This window comes from Mustelus asterias, chromosome 3 (assembly GCF_964213995.1).
Source record: "Mustelus asterias chromosome 3, sMusAst1.hap1.1, whole genome shotgun sequence".
NCBI classification, from domain to species: Eukaryota; Metazoa; Chordata; class Chondrichthyes; order Carcharhiniformes; family Triakidae; genus Mustelus; species Mustelus asterias.
The window spans coordinates 14,002,913-14,017,604 of NC_135803.1; the positions used below are offsets into that span (position 1 = coordinate 14,002,913).

Here is a 14,692-nt window from a genome sequence, read left to right on the forward strand (position 1 = left end):
ACAATATAGTCCAGAGACAACATAGTCCAGAGACAATATAGTCCAGAGACAATATAGCCCAGTGACAATATACCCCAGTGACAATATAGTCCAGTGACAATATAGTCCAGAGACAACATAGTCCAGAGACAATATAGTCCAGAGACAATATACCCCAGTGACAATATAGTCCAGTGACAATATAGTCCAGAGACAATATAGTCCAGAGACAATATAGTCCAGTGACAATATAGTCCAGAGACAATATAGTCCAGAGACAATATAGTCCAGAGACAATATAGTCCAGTGACGATATAGTCCAGAGACAATATAGTCCAGAGACAATATAGTCCAGAGACAATATACCCCAGTGACAATATAGTCCAGTGACAATATAGTCCAGTGACAATATAGCCCAGTGACAATGTAGTCCAGAGACAATATAGCCCAGTGACAATATAGCCCAGTGACAATGTAGTCCAGAGACAATATAGTCCAGTGACAATGTAGTCCAGAGACAATATAGCCCAGTGACAATGTAGTCCAGAGACAATATACCCCAGTGACAATATAGTCCAGTGACAATATAGTCCAGTGACAATATAGCCCAGTGACAATGTAGTCCAGAGACAATATAGCCCAGTGACAATATAGTCCAGTGACAATGTAGTCCAGAGACAATATAGCCCAGTGACAATATAGCCCAGTGACAATGTAGTCCAGAGACAATATAGTCCAGTGACAATGTAGTCCAGTGACAATATACCCCAGTAACAATATAGTCCAGTGACAATGTAGTCCAGAGACAATATAGCCCAGTGACAATATAGCCCAGTGACAATGTAGTCCAGAGACAATATAGCCCAGTGACAATGTAGTCCAGTGACAATATACCCCAGTAACAATATAGTCCAGTGACAATGTAGTCCAGAGACAATATAGCCCAGTGACAATATAGCCCAGTGACAATGTAGTCCAGAGACAATATAGTCCAGTGACAATATAGTCCAGAGACAATATAGTCCAGAGACAATATAGTCCAGTGACAATATAGTCCAGTGACAATATAGTCCAGAGACAATATAGTCCAGAGACAATATAGTCCAGAGACAATATAGCCCAGTGACAATATAGTCCAGAGACAATATAGCCCAGTGACAATATAGTCCAGAGACAATATAATCCAGAGACAATATAGTCCAGAGACAATATAGTCCAGTGACAATATAGTCCAGAGACAATATAGTCCAGAGACAATATAGTCCAGAGACAATATAGTCCAGAGACAATATAGTCCAGAGACAATATAGTCCAGAGACAATATAGCCCAGTGACAATATAGTCCAGTGACAATATAGCCCAGTGACAATGTAGTCCAGAGACAATATAATCCAGAGACAATATAGCCCAGTGACAATATAGTCCAGTGACAATATAGCCCAGTGACAATGTAGTCCAGAGACAATATAATCCAGAGACAATATAGTCCAGTGACAATATAGTCCAGAGACAATATAGTCCAGAGACAATATAGTCCAGAGACAATATAGTCCAGAGACAATATAGTCCAGAGACAATATAGTCCAGAGACAATATAGTCCAGTGACAATGTAGTCCAGAGACAATATAATCCAGAGACAATATAGCCCAGTGACAATATAGTCCAGTGACAATATAGCCCAGTGACAATGTAGTCCAGAGACAATATAATCCAGAGACAATATAGCCCAGTGACAATATAGGCCAGTGACAATATAGCCCAGTGACAATGTAGTCCAGAGACAATATAATCCAGAGACAATATAGCCCAGTGACAATATAGTCCAGTGACAATATAGCCCAGTGACAATGTAGTCCAGAGACAATATAGTCCAGAGACAATATCGTCCAGTCACAACATAGTTCAGTGACAACATAGTCCGGAGGCAACATAGTCCGGAGGCAACATAGTCCGGAGACAACATAGTCCGGAGACAACATAGTCCGGAGACAACATAGTCCGGAGGCAACATAGTCCGGAGACAACATAGTCCGGAGACAATATAGTCCGGAGACAACCTGGTCCGGAGGCAACATAGTCCGGAGACAACATGGTCCGGAGACAACATGGTCCGGAGACAACATAGTCCGGAGACAACATAGTCCGGAGACAACATAGTCCGGAGGCAACATAGTCCGGAGACAACATAGTCCGGAGACAACATAGTCCGGAGGCAACATAGTCCGGAGGCAACATAGTCCGGAGGCAACATAGTCCGGAGACAACATAGTCCGGAGGCAACATAGTCGGGAGGCAACATAGCCCAGAGACAATATAGTCCAGTGTCAATATAGTCCAGAGACAACATAGTCGAGAGACAATATAGTCCAGAGACAATATAGCCCAGTGACAATATAGCCCAGTGACAATATAGTTCAGAGACAATATAGCCCAGTGACAATATAGTCCAGAGACAATATAGCCCAGTGACAATATAGTCCAGAGGCAATATAGTCCAGTGACAATATAGTCCAGAGACAATGTGGTCCAGAGACAATGTGGTCCAGAGACAATATAGCCCAGTGACAATATAATCCAGTGACAATATAGTCCAGAGACAACATAGTTCTGTGACAACATAATCCGGAGACAACATAGTCCGAGGGAAATATAGTCCGGTGACAATATAGTCCGGAGACAACCTGGTCCGGAGACAACATGGTCCGGAGACAACATAATCCGGAGACAACATAATCGGGAGACAACATAGTCTGGGACAACATAGTCCGGAGACAACATAGTCTGGAGACAACATAGTCCAGAGCCAACATGGTCCGGAGGCAACATAGTCCGGAGGCAACATAGTCCGGAGGCAACATAGTCCGGAGGCAACATAGTCCGGAGGAACATAGTCCGGAGGCAACATAGTCCGGAGGCAACATAGTCCAGAGACAATATAGCCAGAGACAATATAGTCCAGTGACAATACAGTCGAGAGACAATATAGTCCAGTGACAATATAGTCCAGAGACAATATAGTCCAGTGACAATATAGTCCAGAGACAATATAGTCCAGTGAAAATATAGTCCAGTGACAATATAGTCCAGAGACAATGTGGTCCAGAGACAATGTGGTCCAGAGACAATATAGCCCAGTGACAATATAATCCAGTGACAATATAGTCCAGAGACAACATAGTTCTGTGACAACATAATCCGGAGACAACATAGTCCGAGGGAAATATAGTCCGGTGACAATATAGTCCGGAGACAACCTGGTCCGGAGACAACATGGTCCGGAGACAACATAATCCGGAGACAACATAATCGGGAGACAACATAGTCTGGGACAACATAGTCCGGAGACAACATAGTCTGGAGACAACATAGTCCAGAGCCAACATGGTCCGGAGGCAACATAGTCCGGAGGCAACATAGTCCGGAGGCAACATAGTCCGGAGGCAACATAGTCCGGAGGAACATAGTCCGGAGGCAACATAGTCCGGAGGCAACATAGTCCAGAGACAATATAGCCAGAGACAATATAGTCCAGTGACAATACAGTCGAGAGACAGTATAGTCCAGTGACAATATAGTCCAGAGACAATATAGTCCAGTGACAATATAGTCCAGAGACAATATAGTCCAGTGAAAATATAGTCCAGAGACAATATAGTCCAGACACAACATTGTCCAGTGATAATATAGTCCAGAGACAATATAGGTCAGAGACAATACCACTGCCTCCCTCCAAATAGATGTTTTTCTTTCTCTATTCCTTCATGGGATGTGGGTGTCGTTGACTGGGCCAGAATTTATTGCCCATCCCTAATTGCCTTTGAACTGAACGGCTTGCTAGGCTGTTTCAGAGGGCAGTTGAGAGTCAACCACATTTGTTATGAATCTGGAGTCATCTGTAGGCCAGATCAGGTAAGGTCGGCAGATTTCCTTCCCTTAGGGGACATTAGTGAACTAGATTTTTTTTATGACAATCGACAATGGTTTCAGGATCATCATTGGAGTTTGAATTCCAGATTGTCATGTCTTATTTCCTGACTCTTTAAGGGTAGGGTAAATCAAGGTTCACTCACAGTAGTTTGTGGGATTACATTTTGCAGCTGGTGAAACAAAGTGAAATCTGGTCCAAACTGGTTAATTAAGACGGTCTGGAAGCCAATATACGTATTGCTCACTCTTAGGCTTAAATTTGGGTGCTAAACCTCAGACAATCAGGGCGTGGGGTGGCATGGTGGCACTGCTGCCTCATCCAGGGACCCGTGTTCAATTCTGGCCTTGAGTGACTATCTGTCATAGAGTCACAGAGGTTTACAGCATGGAAACAGGCCCTTTGGCCCAACTTGTCCATGCCGCCCTTTTTTTTTTAAACCCCTAAGTTAGTCCCAATTGCCCGCGTTTGGCCCATATCTCTCTACACACATCTTACCCATGTAATTGTCTAAATGCTTTTTAAAAGATAAAATTGTACCTGCCTCTACTACTACCTCTGGCAGCTTGTTCCAGACACTCACCACCCTCTGTGTGAAGAAATTGCCCCTCTGGACACTTTTGCATCTCTCCCCTCTCACCTTAAACCTATGCCCTCTAATTTTAGACTCCCTTGCCTTTGGGAAAAGATATTGACTATCCATCTGATCTATGCCCCTCATTATTTTATAGACCTCTATAAGATCACCCCTGAGCCTCCTACGCTCCAGAAAAAAAAGTCCCAGACTATCCAGCCTCTCCTTATAATTCAAACCATCAACTCCCGGTAGCATCCTAGTAAATCTTTTCTGCACTCTTTCTAGTTTAATAATATCCTTTCTATATCTGAGTTAGCACATTCTCTCCATGTCTATGTGGGTTTCCTCCGGGTGCTCTGGTTTCCTCCCACAGTCCAAAGGTGTGCAGGTTAGATGGATTGGCCATGTTGAATTCTCCCTTTGTGGCCAAAGATATGCGGGTTGAGTGTATTAGACATGGCAAATGCATGGAGTTAGGTGGATTGGCCGTGCTAAAATTGCCCCTTAGTGCCCCAAGATGTGTAGGTTCGATGGATTCGCCAAGGGAAATGGTGTGGGTTACGGGAATAGGGCGGGGAGAAGGCCTGGGTAAGATGCTCTGTCAGAGAGTCAATGCAGACTCGATGGGCCGAATGGCCTCTTCGGCACCATAAAGATTCGATGATTTCTATGACTTTATTAATGAGAAATTAATTGATGATTTTATACGTTCCTCAGCATTTATATAGTGGGATATTAAAATCCAGCATTTTTATAACCATCTCACCGTCATCTCCCCAACCCAAGCTGTACCTTAAACAGGGTTAACAGGGAAACCTGTGTATAAAAGTGAACACACTGGAACCCTAGCAGAAATAGTATTCAGCTAAATAGCTCAACAAACATCACAGTGGACATCAAATCACGGTATAATGATTAAAATTTGTTAATCAATCACCTACACTCTGCATTCTCGCGCTTCTGAAGTGTTGCCCAGACATCTATCCCAGGAAATAAACCCCAAAGTCAGCAGGGAGGCACCAAACCACAGTGTGCCTGGGACATGGGCGTCGTTGTTTGGCCAGCATTTATTTCCCATCCCTAGTTGCCTTGGAGGGTAGTTGAGAGTCAACCACATTGCTGTGGTTCTGGAGTCACATGTGGGCCAGACCAGGTAAGGAGAACAGATTTCCTTCCCTAAAGAGCATTAGTGAACCAGATGGGTTTTTCCGACAATCGGCAATGGTTTCATGGTCATCGGTAGTTTCTTAATTCCAGATACTTTTATTGAATTCAAATTCCACTATCTGCCGTGGTGGGATTCGAACCCAGGTCCCCAGAACATTAGCCAAATTTCTGGATTAATAGTCTAGCGATAATACCACAAGGCCTCAACATAGGACATGGAGCAAAGGCAGGTATATAGAGTAAGATCTCTTATCAGCCATGATCTGATTGAATGGTGGAACAGGCTCAAGGCGTTAAATGGCCTCCTCCTCAGGCTGAGGCTCTTCCAACTGAATTTCATAGGCTTCATTGTTAAAAACATGAGCATCACTCTGTCTTGCAAAGAGTTTTCCAACACTAGTCAATAATACTGATGTCCCTGTGCACCTAGCAAGGGCTTGCTAGGAACATTAGAACATAGGAATAGTAGCAGGCCCCTCTGGCCTGTGCCACCATTCAATTAGACCACTGCTGATCTCTATCTGAACTCCATTTACTCGCCTTGATTCTGCAAGTTTACCAAACAAAAATCCAGCCACTTTGCACTTTTCAATTGCCCTCCACCACCTATAGGATTTCTGTGGGAAGAGAGTTCCAGATGTTCAGTCGGGCAGCATGGTCGGTGCAGGCTTGGAGGGCTGAAGGGCCTGTTCCTGTGCTGTAAATTTCTTTGTTCTTTGTCCTCACGTTTTGTGTGAAGAAGTGATTCCAGGCCAAACTGATGATGGAGAGGGAGGATCTGGATTGCCAGTTTGTGCCTCTTGGATGTTTACACTTGGAGTCAGATTTGTCCAGTAACCGCGCCACCGCCATGGGAACATTAGTGAGAGATTAGAAGCTATCAGGAGTCTACGGCGGGACTCAGCTGAGCATGTTATCTCACGCGCGACAGAGACATACCTGCTGGAACGGCCGGGCCTGGACCTGCTGACGCAGGAGCCGCTGCTGTTGTTGCTGCTGCAAGAGCTTCATCTGCAGCAACTGTTGCTGGGGAGAGATAGTGGGCATGGAGGGAGGCTGCATCATGGAACCAGAGCGACGCTGCAGCATGTTCGTGAGAGCCTGCTTGGTGTTTGTTGGTGTGAACTGACCCGTTGGATCCAACCTGGGTCCTCCTGAAAGCAGAAAGGGAAACAGTCACTCAACCTTGTGTTTAAACTTTCAGATTTCCTCAGGACTCCTTCTGATGTCCTTTTGTCAGGATCAATGGCAGAGGCAATTCTTTCTCCGAGGTTTCCAGAACCACTTGGTTTTAAGCTACCATTTGCAGAGACACTAATACCAGTACTGGCAAATATAAAGGACGCTACTTGAGGGGCTGAATGGCCCACCCCTGTTACTGTATAAGAGACGCAGTCACGGGCATTCAGCCTTGGATCTTCGGGTAAGCGCTCTCCAAGGCGGCCTTCACGACACACGACAGCGCAGAGTCGCTGAGCAGAAACTGATAGCCAAGTTCTGCACACATGAGGATGGCCTAAACCGGGATGTTGGATTTATGTCACATTATCAGTAACCCCCACAGCTTGCCTCCTGGGCTTGCAGAATCTCACTAGCTGCTCTGTCTGGAGACAATACACATCTCTTTAACCTGTGTTTAATGCTCCCTCCACCCACATTGTCTGTACCTTTAAGACCTGGCTGGCTTTAGGGATTCGCATTCTAATCAGTATTCTGTAACTTGATTTTGTGTCTCTGTGCACTGTTTGAGAGCACATTTCCACTCCATCTGACAAAGGAGCAGCACTCCGAAAGCTTATGGTATTTGCTACCAAATAAACCTGTTGGACTTTAACCTGGTGTTGTGAGACTTCTTACTATATAAGAGAGACAGAGGCCTGATTTAGCAGCCACGTTAGCCGTGAGTGCAAAAGAGTTCATCACTCCCTCCGGCTTTATCTTGGGCACCAAGATGGTTTCCTAACTGTTGGCTGGTGACTTGTGTTCTGCTGTTACTGGAGAAATTTGATTTATTATTATCACATGTATTAACATACAGTGAAAAGTATTATTTCTTGCGTGCTATACAGACAAAGCATACCGTCCATAGAGAAGGAAACGAGAGAGCACAGAACGTAGTGTTACAGTCGTAGCCAGAGTGTACAGAAAGATCAATTTAATACAGGTTAGGTCCATTCAAAAGTCTGATGGCAGCAGGGAAGAAGTTGTTCTTGAGTCAGTTGATACATGACATCAGACTTTTGTGTCTTTTTCCCGACAGAAGAAGGTGGAAGAGAGAATGTCTGTGGTGCGTGGGGATCTTAATTATGCTGGCTGCTTTGCCAAGGCAGCGGGAAGTGTAGACAGAGTCAATGGGTGGGAGGCTGGTTTGAGTGACGGACTGGGCTTCATTCATGACCCTTTGTAGTGTTTTGCAGTCTTGGGCAGAGCAGGAGCCATACCAAGTTGTGATACAACCAGAAAGAATGCTTTCCATGGTGCTTCTGTAAAAGTTGATGAGAATTGTAGTGGACATGCCAAATTTCCTTAGTCACCTGAGAAAGTAGAGGCATTGGTGGGCTTTCTTAACGATAGCACCTTTGCAATCTGCTCCCGAATTGTAATGACTTTAACGAGGCCAGCAATGTGGAACCTCTTAGAATGCGAACTCCCAGATGAAGGCAGTGATGACTTGTCCAATCTGAGAACACTGCACATACATATAATGTGGAGTGTCAGGGTTACTGGCACTCCAGGTTTATATTCTGCACGAGGGAGTACCTGTCTGAGTGTTGCCGACTATGTAAATAGGGCAGCACAGTGGCACAGTGGTTAGCACTGCTGCCTCACAGCGCCAGGGATCCAGGTTCGATTCCCAGCTTGGGTCACTGTCTGTGCGGAGTCTGCACATTCTCCCTGTGTCTGTGTGGGTTTCCCCCTGGTGCTTTGGTTTCCTCCCATAATCCGGAAGACATGCTGGTTAAGTACATTGGCCATGCTAAGTTGTCCCTCAGTGTACCCGAACAGGTGCCGGAGTGTGGCGACTTGGGGATTTTCACAGTAACTTCATTGCAGTGTTAATCTAAGCCTACTTGTGACACGAATAAAAACATTTTAAACTAAATCTGTTTAGTGAAGGGATACTGGCCTCAGGAGTTAGAAATACAGAAACTAGAATCAGGAGTAGGCCATTTGGCCCTTCGAGCCTGCTCCGCCATTCATTATGATCATGGTTCATCATCAAATTTAATATCCTGATCCTCCCTTCCTCCCATATCCTTTGATCCCTTTAGCCCCAAGAGCTATAGTTAATTTCTTCTTGAAATCAGACAACGTTTTGGCTTCAACTACATTCTGTGGTAATGAATTCCACACATTCACCACCCTCTGGGTGAAGAAATTTCTCCTCATCTCAGTCCTAAAAGGTTTACCTCTTATCCTCAAACAATGGCACCGAGTTCTGGACTCCCCCACCATGGGGACATTCTTTCTGAATCTACCCTGTTATTTCACTAACACAAACCAAGGAGATTCCTCAGCAGCATGGACTTCAAGGTCATGATTTCAAAATTCATCCTCATGTGTTGGGCAACACTGCCAAGCCTGGTGTTCATGTCCCAGCCCCAGTAAGAGTTTTAACAACACCAGGTTAAAGTCCAACAGGCTGGACTTTAACCTGGTGTTGTTAAAACTCTTACTGTGTTCACCCCAGTCCAACGCCAGCATCTCCACGTCAGCCCTAGTTGCCCAGAGGTGGCAGTGCTGAGTTGCCTTCTTGAACTGTTGCAGTGCGCATCGTACCGTGATTTTATCCTTTCTTGAAATAGAGTCAGAGGTTTACAGCATGGAAACAGGCCCTTCGGCCCAACTTGTCCATGCCGCCCTTTTTTTTAAAAACCCCTAAACTAATTTGGGGCCCATATCCCTCTATACCCATCATACCCATGTAACTATCTAAATGCTTTTTAAAAGATAAAATTGTACCTGCCTCTACTATTACCTCTGGCAGCTTGTTCCAGACACTCACCACCCTCTGTGTGAAAAAATTGCCTCTCTGGACACTTTTGTATCTCTCCCCTCTCACCTTAAACCTATGCCCTCTAATTTGAGACTCCCCTACCTTTGGGAAAAGATATTGACTATCTACCTTGTCTATGCCCCTCATTATTTTATAGACCTCTATAAGGTCACCCCTCAGCCTCCTACGCTCCAGAGAAAAAAGTCCCAGTCTATTCAGCCTCTCCTTATAACTCAATCCATCAAGTCCCGGTAGCAACTTTCTCGGGCCACCTCACTGGACAGTAAGAAGTCAAACAGGTTGGTTTCGGGACTGGAATTACATATCGGCCAAATCGGGTAAGGCCGGATGTTTTTTTTATCCCTAAAGGGCATTACTGAACCAGACAGCAATCCAATACTATCTATTGAAAATTCCATTCGTGCATACATAATTAACACAATTAACAATCTGGCATGCTTAATGATAATTTGACAGCTGTACTGAACCAGCTTTTTATCTCCAGATATAAAAATAAATAAGAATCTTAAAGTTTCAGTGTCGAAATGTATTCTTCGGATATTATGAAATAACATTTCATGTGGGATAGAGGGAAAGTTGGCCGATTGGATAGGTAACTGGCTGTCTGATCGAAGACAGAGGGTGGTGGTCGATGGAAAATTTTCGGATTGGAGGCAGGTTGCTAGCGGAATGCCGCAGGGATCAGTGCTTGGTCCTCTGCTCTTTGTGATTTTTATTAATGACTTAGAGGAGGAGGCTGAAGGGTGGATCAGTAAATTTGCTGATGACACCAAGATTGGTGGAGTAGTGGATGAGGTGGAGGGCTGTTGTAGGCTGCAAAGAGACATGGATAGGATGCAAAGCTGGGCTGAAAAATGGCAAATGGAGTTTAACCCTGATAAATGTGAGGTGATTCATTTTGGTAGGACTAATTTAAATGTGGATTACAGGGTCAAAGGTAGGGTTCTGAAGACTGTGGAGGAACAGCGAGACCTTGGGGTCCATATCCACAGATCTCTAAAGGTTGCCACTCAAGTGGATAGAGCTGTGAAGAAGGCCTATAGTGTGTTAGCTTTTATTAACAGGGGGTTGGAGTTTAAGAGCCGTGGGGTTATGCTGCAACTGTACAGGACCTTGGTGAGACCACATTTGGAATATTGTGTGCAGTTCTGGTCACCTCACTATAAGAAGGATGTGGAAGCGCTGGAAAGAGTGCAGAGGAGATTTACCAGGATGCTGCCTGGTTTGGAGGGTAGGTTTTATGAGGAAAGGTTGAGGGAGCTAGGGCTGTTCTCTCTGGAGCGGAGGAGGCTGAGGGGAGACTTAATAGAGGTTTATAAAATGATGAAGGGGATAGATAGAGTGAACGTTCAAAGACTATTTCCTCGGGTGGATGGAGCTATTACAAGGGGGCATAACTATAGGGTTTGTGGTGGGAGATACAGGAAGGATATCAGAGGTAGGTTCTTTACGCAGAGAGTGGTTGGGGTGTGGAATGGACTGCCTGCAGTGACAGTGGAGTCAGACACTTTAGGAACATTTAAGCGGTTATTGGATAGGCACATGGAGCACACCAGGATGATAGGGAGTGGGATAGCTTGATCTTGGTTTCAGATAAAGCTCGGCACAACATCGTGGGCCGAAGGGCCTGTTCTGTGCTGTACTGTTCTATGTTCTATGTTCAAACATTACTCTGCCCCCTAGTTTGCCCTCAAATGACGTCCCATTTTGTTAAGATTGCATTAAATGTGTGTCAATTGACTTCCAAACCCTCAGCTCGGATTGGATTTCAATTCCAGATCTAAGAGTAAAGCTGGAATACGATCGGGTTATTATTACGACAGGCTGAAACAATCTTTTTTTATTTACTTTGTATCAGATTGTGATGATGGAACTATTTCATTCCCCACGAATTACTGCTGGTATTGAGGGTGGGGTCCCATTTTTACAACATGTTTGTCGTACACCTCACAACCCGTTACTGATTCACAAAATAAAATCATCACCGCTGATGTAAAGGGGATGTATATTCCATATTGCAGAACACCAGGGTGTGGAACATGTGATACACCCTTTCTCGCTTTGCAGTACTGGCAGAGAGAGACAGGGAGCGAGGGAGACGGGGAGCGAGGGGGACGGGGAGTGAGGGAGACGTGGAGCGAGGGAGACGGGGAGAGAGGGGGACGGGGAGAGAGGGGGACGGGGAGCGAGGGGGACGGGAAGTGAGGGAGACGGGGAGCGAGGGGGACGGGGAGCGAGGGGGACGGGGAGTGAGGGAGACGGGGAGCGAGGGAGACGGGGAGAGAGGGGGACGGGGAGAGAGGGGGACGGGGAGCGAGGGGGACGGGGAGTGAGGGAGACGGGGAGCGAGGGGGACGGGGAGCGAGGGGGACGGGGAGCGAGGGAGACGGGGAGCGAGGGAGACGGGGAGAGAGGGGGACGGGGAGCGAGGGGGACGGGGAGCGAGGGAGACGGGGAGCGAGGGGGACGGGGAGCGAGAGGGATGGGGAGCGAGAGGGACGGGGAGCGAGAGGGGCGGGGACCGAGGGGGGCGGGGAGCGAGGGGGACGGGGAGCGAGAGGGGCGGGGAGCGAGGGGGACGGGGAGCGAGGGGGACGGGGAGCGAGGGGGACGGGGAGCGAGGGGGACGGGGAGCGGGGGGGACGGGGAGCGGGGGGGACGGGGAGCTGGGGGGACGGGGAGCGAGAGGGACGGGGAGCGAGGGGGACGGGGAGCGAGAGGGACGGGGAGCGAGAGGGACGGGGAGCGAGAGGGACAGGGAGCGAGAAGGGCGGGGAGCGAGAGGGGCAGGGAGCGAGGGGGACGGGGAGCGAGGGGACGGGGAGCGAGGGGACGGGGAGCGGGGGGGACGGGGAGCGGGGGGACGGGGAGCGGGGGGGGATGGGGAGCGGGGGGACGGGGAGCTGGGGAGACGGGGAGCGAGGGGGACGGGGAGCGAGGGGGACGGGGAGCGAGGGGGACGGGGAGCGAGGGGGACGGGGAGCGAGGGGGACAGGGAGTGAGAGCGAGACAGGGAGTGAGAGCGAGACAGGGAGTGAGAGAGCGACAGGGATTGAGAGCGAGACAAGGATTGAGAGAGAGAGACAGAGCTTGAGAGAGAGAGACAGACTTTAAGAGAGAGACAGGGATTAAGAGAGAGAGAGATAGGGTTTAAGAGAATGTGTGGAAGATGAATGTGTGGCTGAGGGACTGGTGCAGGGGGCAGGGATTCAGGTTCCTGGACCATTGGGACCTCTTTAGGGGCAGGGGTGATCTGTATACAAAAAACGGGTGGAACTTGAATCACACGGGGACCAATATCCTGGCCGGTAGGTTGGCTAAGGTTACTGGGGAGAATTTAAACTAGATAGGTTGGGGGGAGGGGAGCTAGAAGAGTTGACTAGGATCAAGGAACTAATTGATGGGGTGGAGGATGCAGGGGTAAGGGGAATTACAAAATTAATGGTAGAGGAGAGGGTGCAAGTGAATGAAGGCGGTAATTTAGATAAGGGAGTAGAGGGAGAGGGTGTTCGCGACTCATCAAAGCGGGTCCAGATAAAAGCTGGAATAAGGACACTTTGCCTGAATGCACGAAGCATTCGGAACAAGGTAAATGAGTTGATGGTGCAAATCAGCACAAGTGGGTACGATCTAGTGGCCATTACAGAAACGTGGCTGAAAGGTGACCAGGACTGGGAGATGAATATCCAGGGGTATCAGGCGTTTAGGAAGAATAGACAGGAAGGAAAAGGTGGTGGGGTCGCGCTATTAATAAGAGATAATATCAGGGTAGTACTGAGGGATGACATAGGCTCTGAGGAACAAAACGTGGAATCATTATGGGTAGAGATGAGGAATAGTAGAGGGAGAAAGACACTAGTAGGTGTGGTATATAGGCCCCCAAATAATAATGTTGAGGTAGGGAGGGCTATAAACAAGCAGATAAGGGATGCGTGTAAAAACGGAACGGCAATAATCATGGGGGACTTCAACATGCACATTGACTGGCAGACTCAAGTCGGTAAGGGTGGAATGGAGGAAGAGTTCTTAGAATGCTGTCGGGATAGTTTCCTTGAACAGCATGTTACGGAACCGACGAGGGAACGAGCTATTTTGGATCTGGTATTGTGTAACGAGGTAGGTAGAATTAAGGATCTTATTGTGAAGGACCCTCTTGGGTCTAGTGACCACAATATGGTCGAATTTCTGATTCAGATGGAAGAGGAGAAAGTTTGGTCCCAAACCAGTGTCCTCTGTTTGAACAGAGGGAAATATGATAGGATGAGGGATGAATTGGCTAAGGTAGACTGGGAGAGCAGGCTGGCAGGTAGGATAGCTGAGGAACAGTGGAGGATTTTTAAGGAGATCCTTTTCAGTTCTCAGCAAAAATATATTCCAGCAAAAAACAAGGATTGTAAGAAAAGGGAGAACCAGCCGTGGATAACGAAGGAAATAAAGGAGAGTATTAAAATAAAAACAGCTGCGTACAGAGTGGCCAAAAATAGTGGAGAAACAAGTGATTGGAAAAATTTAAGAAACAACAAAGAGAGACTAAGAAAGCGATAAAGAAAGGAAGGATAGACTATGAAGCTAGGCTAGCAATTAATATAAAAAATGATAGTAAAAGTTTTTATAAATATATAAAAAGGAATAGAGTGGCTAGAGTGAATGTTGGACCCTTGGAGGACGAGAGGGGGGAGTTAATAGTGGGAAATGAGGATATGGCTGAGTCTTTAAATAAGTTTTTTGTGTCGGTCTTCACGGTGGAGGACACAAATAGTTTGCCAAATATTAACGATAGAGGATTGGCAGCAGGAGAAATACTTAATACAATTAATGTTACCAGAGAGGCAGTGCTGGGTAGACTAATGGGACTGAAGGTGGATAAGTCCCCGGGTCCGGATGGAATGCATCCCAGGGTATTGAAAGAAATGTCAGAGGTAATAGTGGATGCGTTAGTGATTATTTATCAAAACTCGTTGCATTCTGGGGTAGTGCCGGTTGATTGGAAAACGGCTAATGTTACGCCGCTGTTTAAAAAAGGAA

At 46.7% G+C, this 14,692-nt stretch overlaps 1 protein-coding gene across 1 annotated transcript in view; it reads right to left on the reverse strand.

Annotated features, from left to right (window-relative positions):
* Positions 1-14,692, reverse strand: part of LOC144487108 (mediator of RNA polymerase II transcription subunit 12-like protein) — a 596,823-nt gene that overhangs the window by 43,727 nt on the left and 538,404 nt on the right. The window contains 1 exon segment of the mRNA XM_078205170.1: positions 6,589-6,803. Within this exon segment, the coding sequence (XP_078061296.1) occupies positions 6,589-6,803 (215 nt within the window).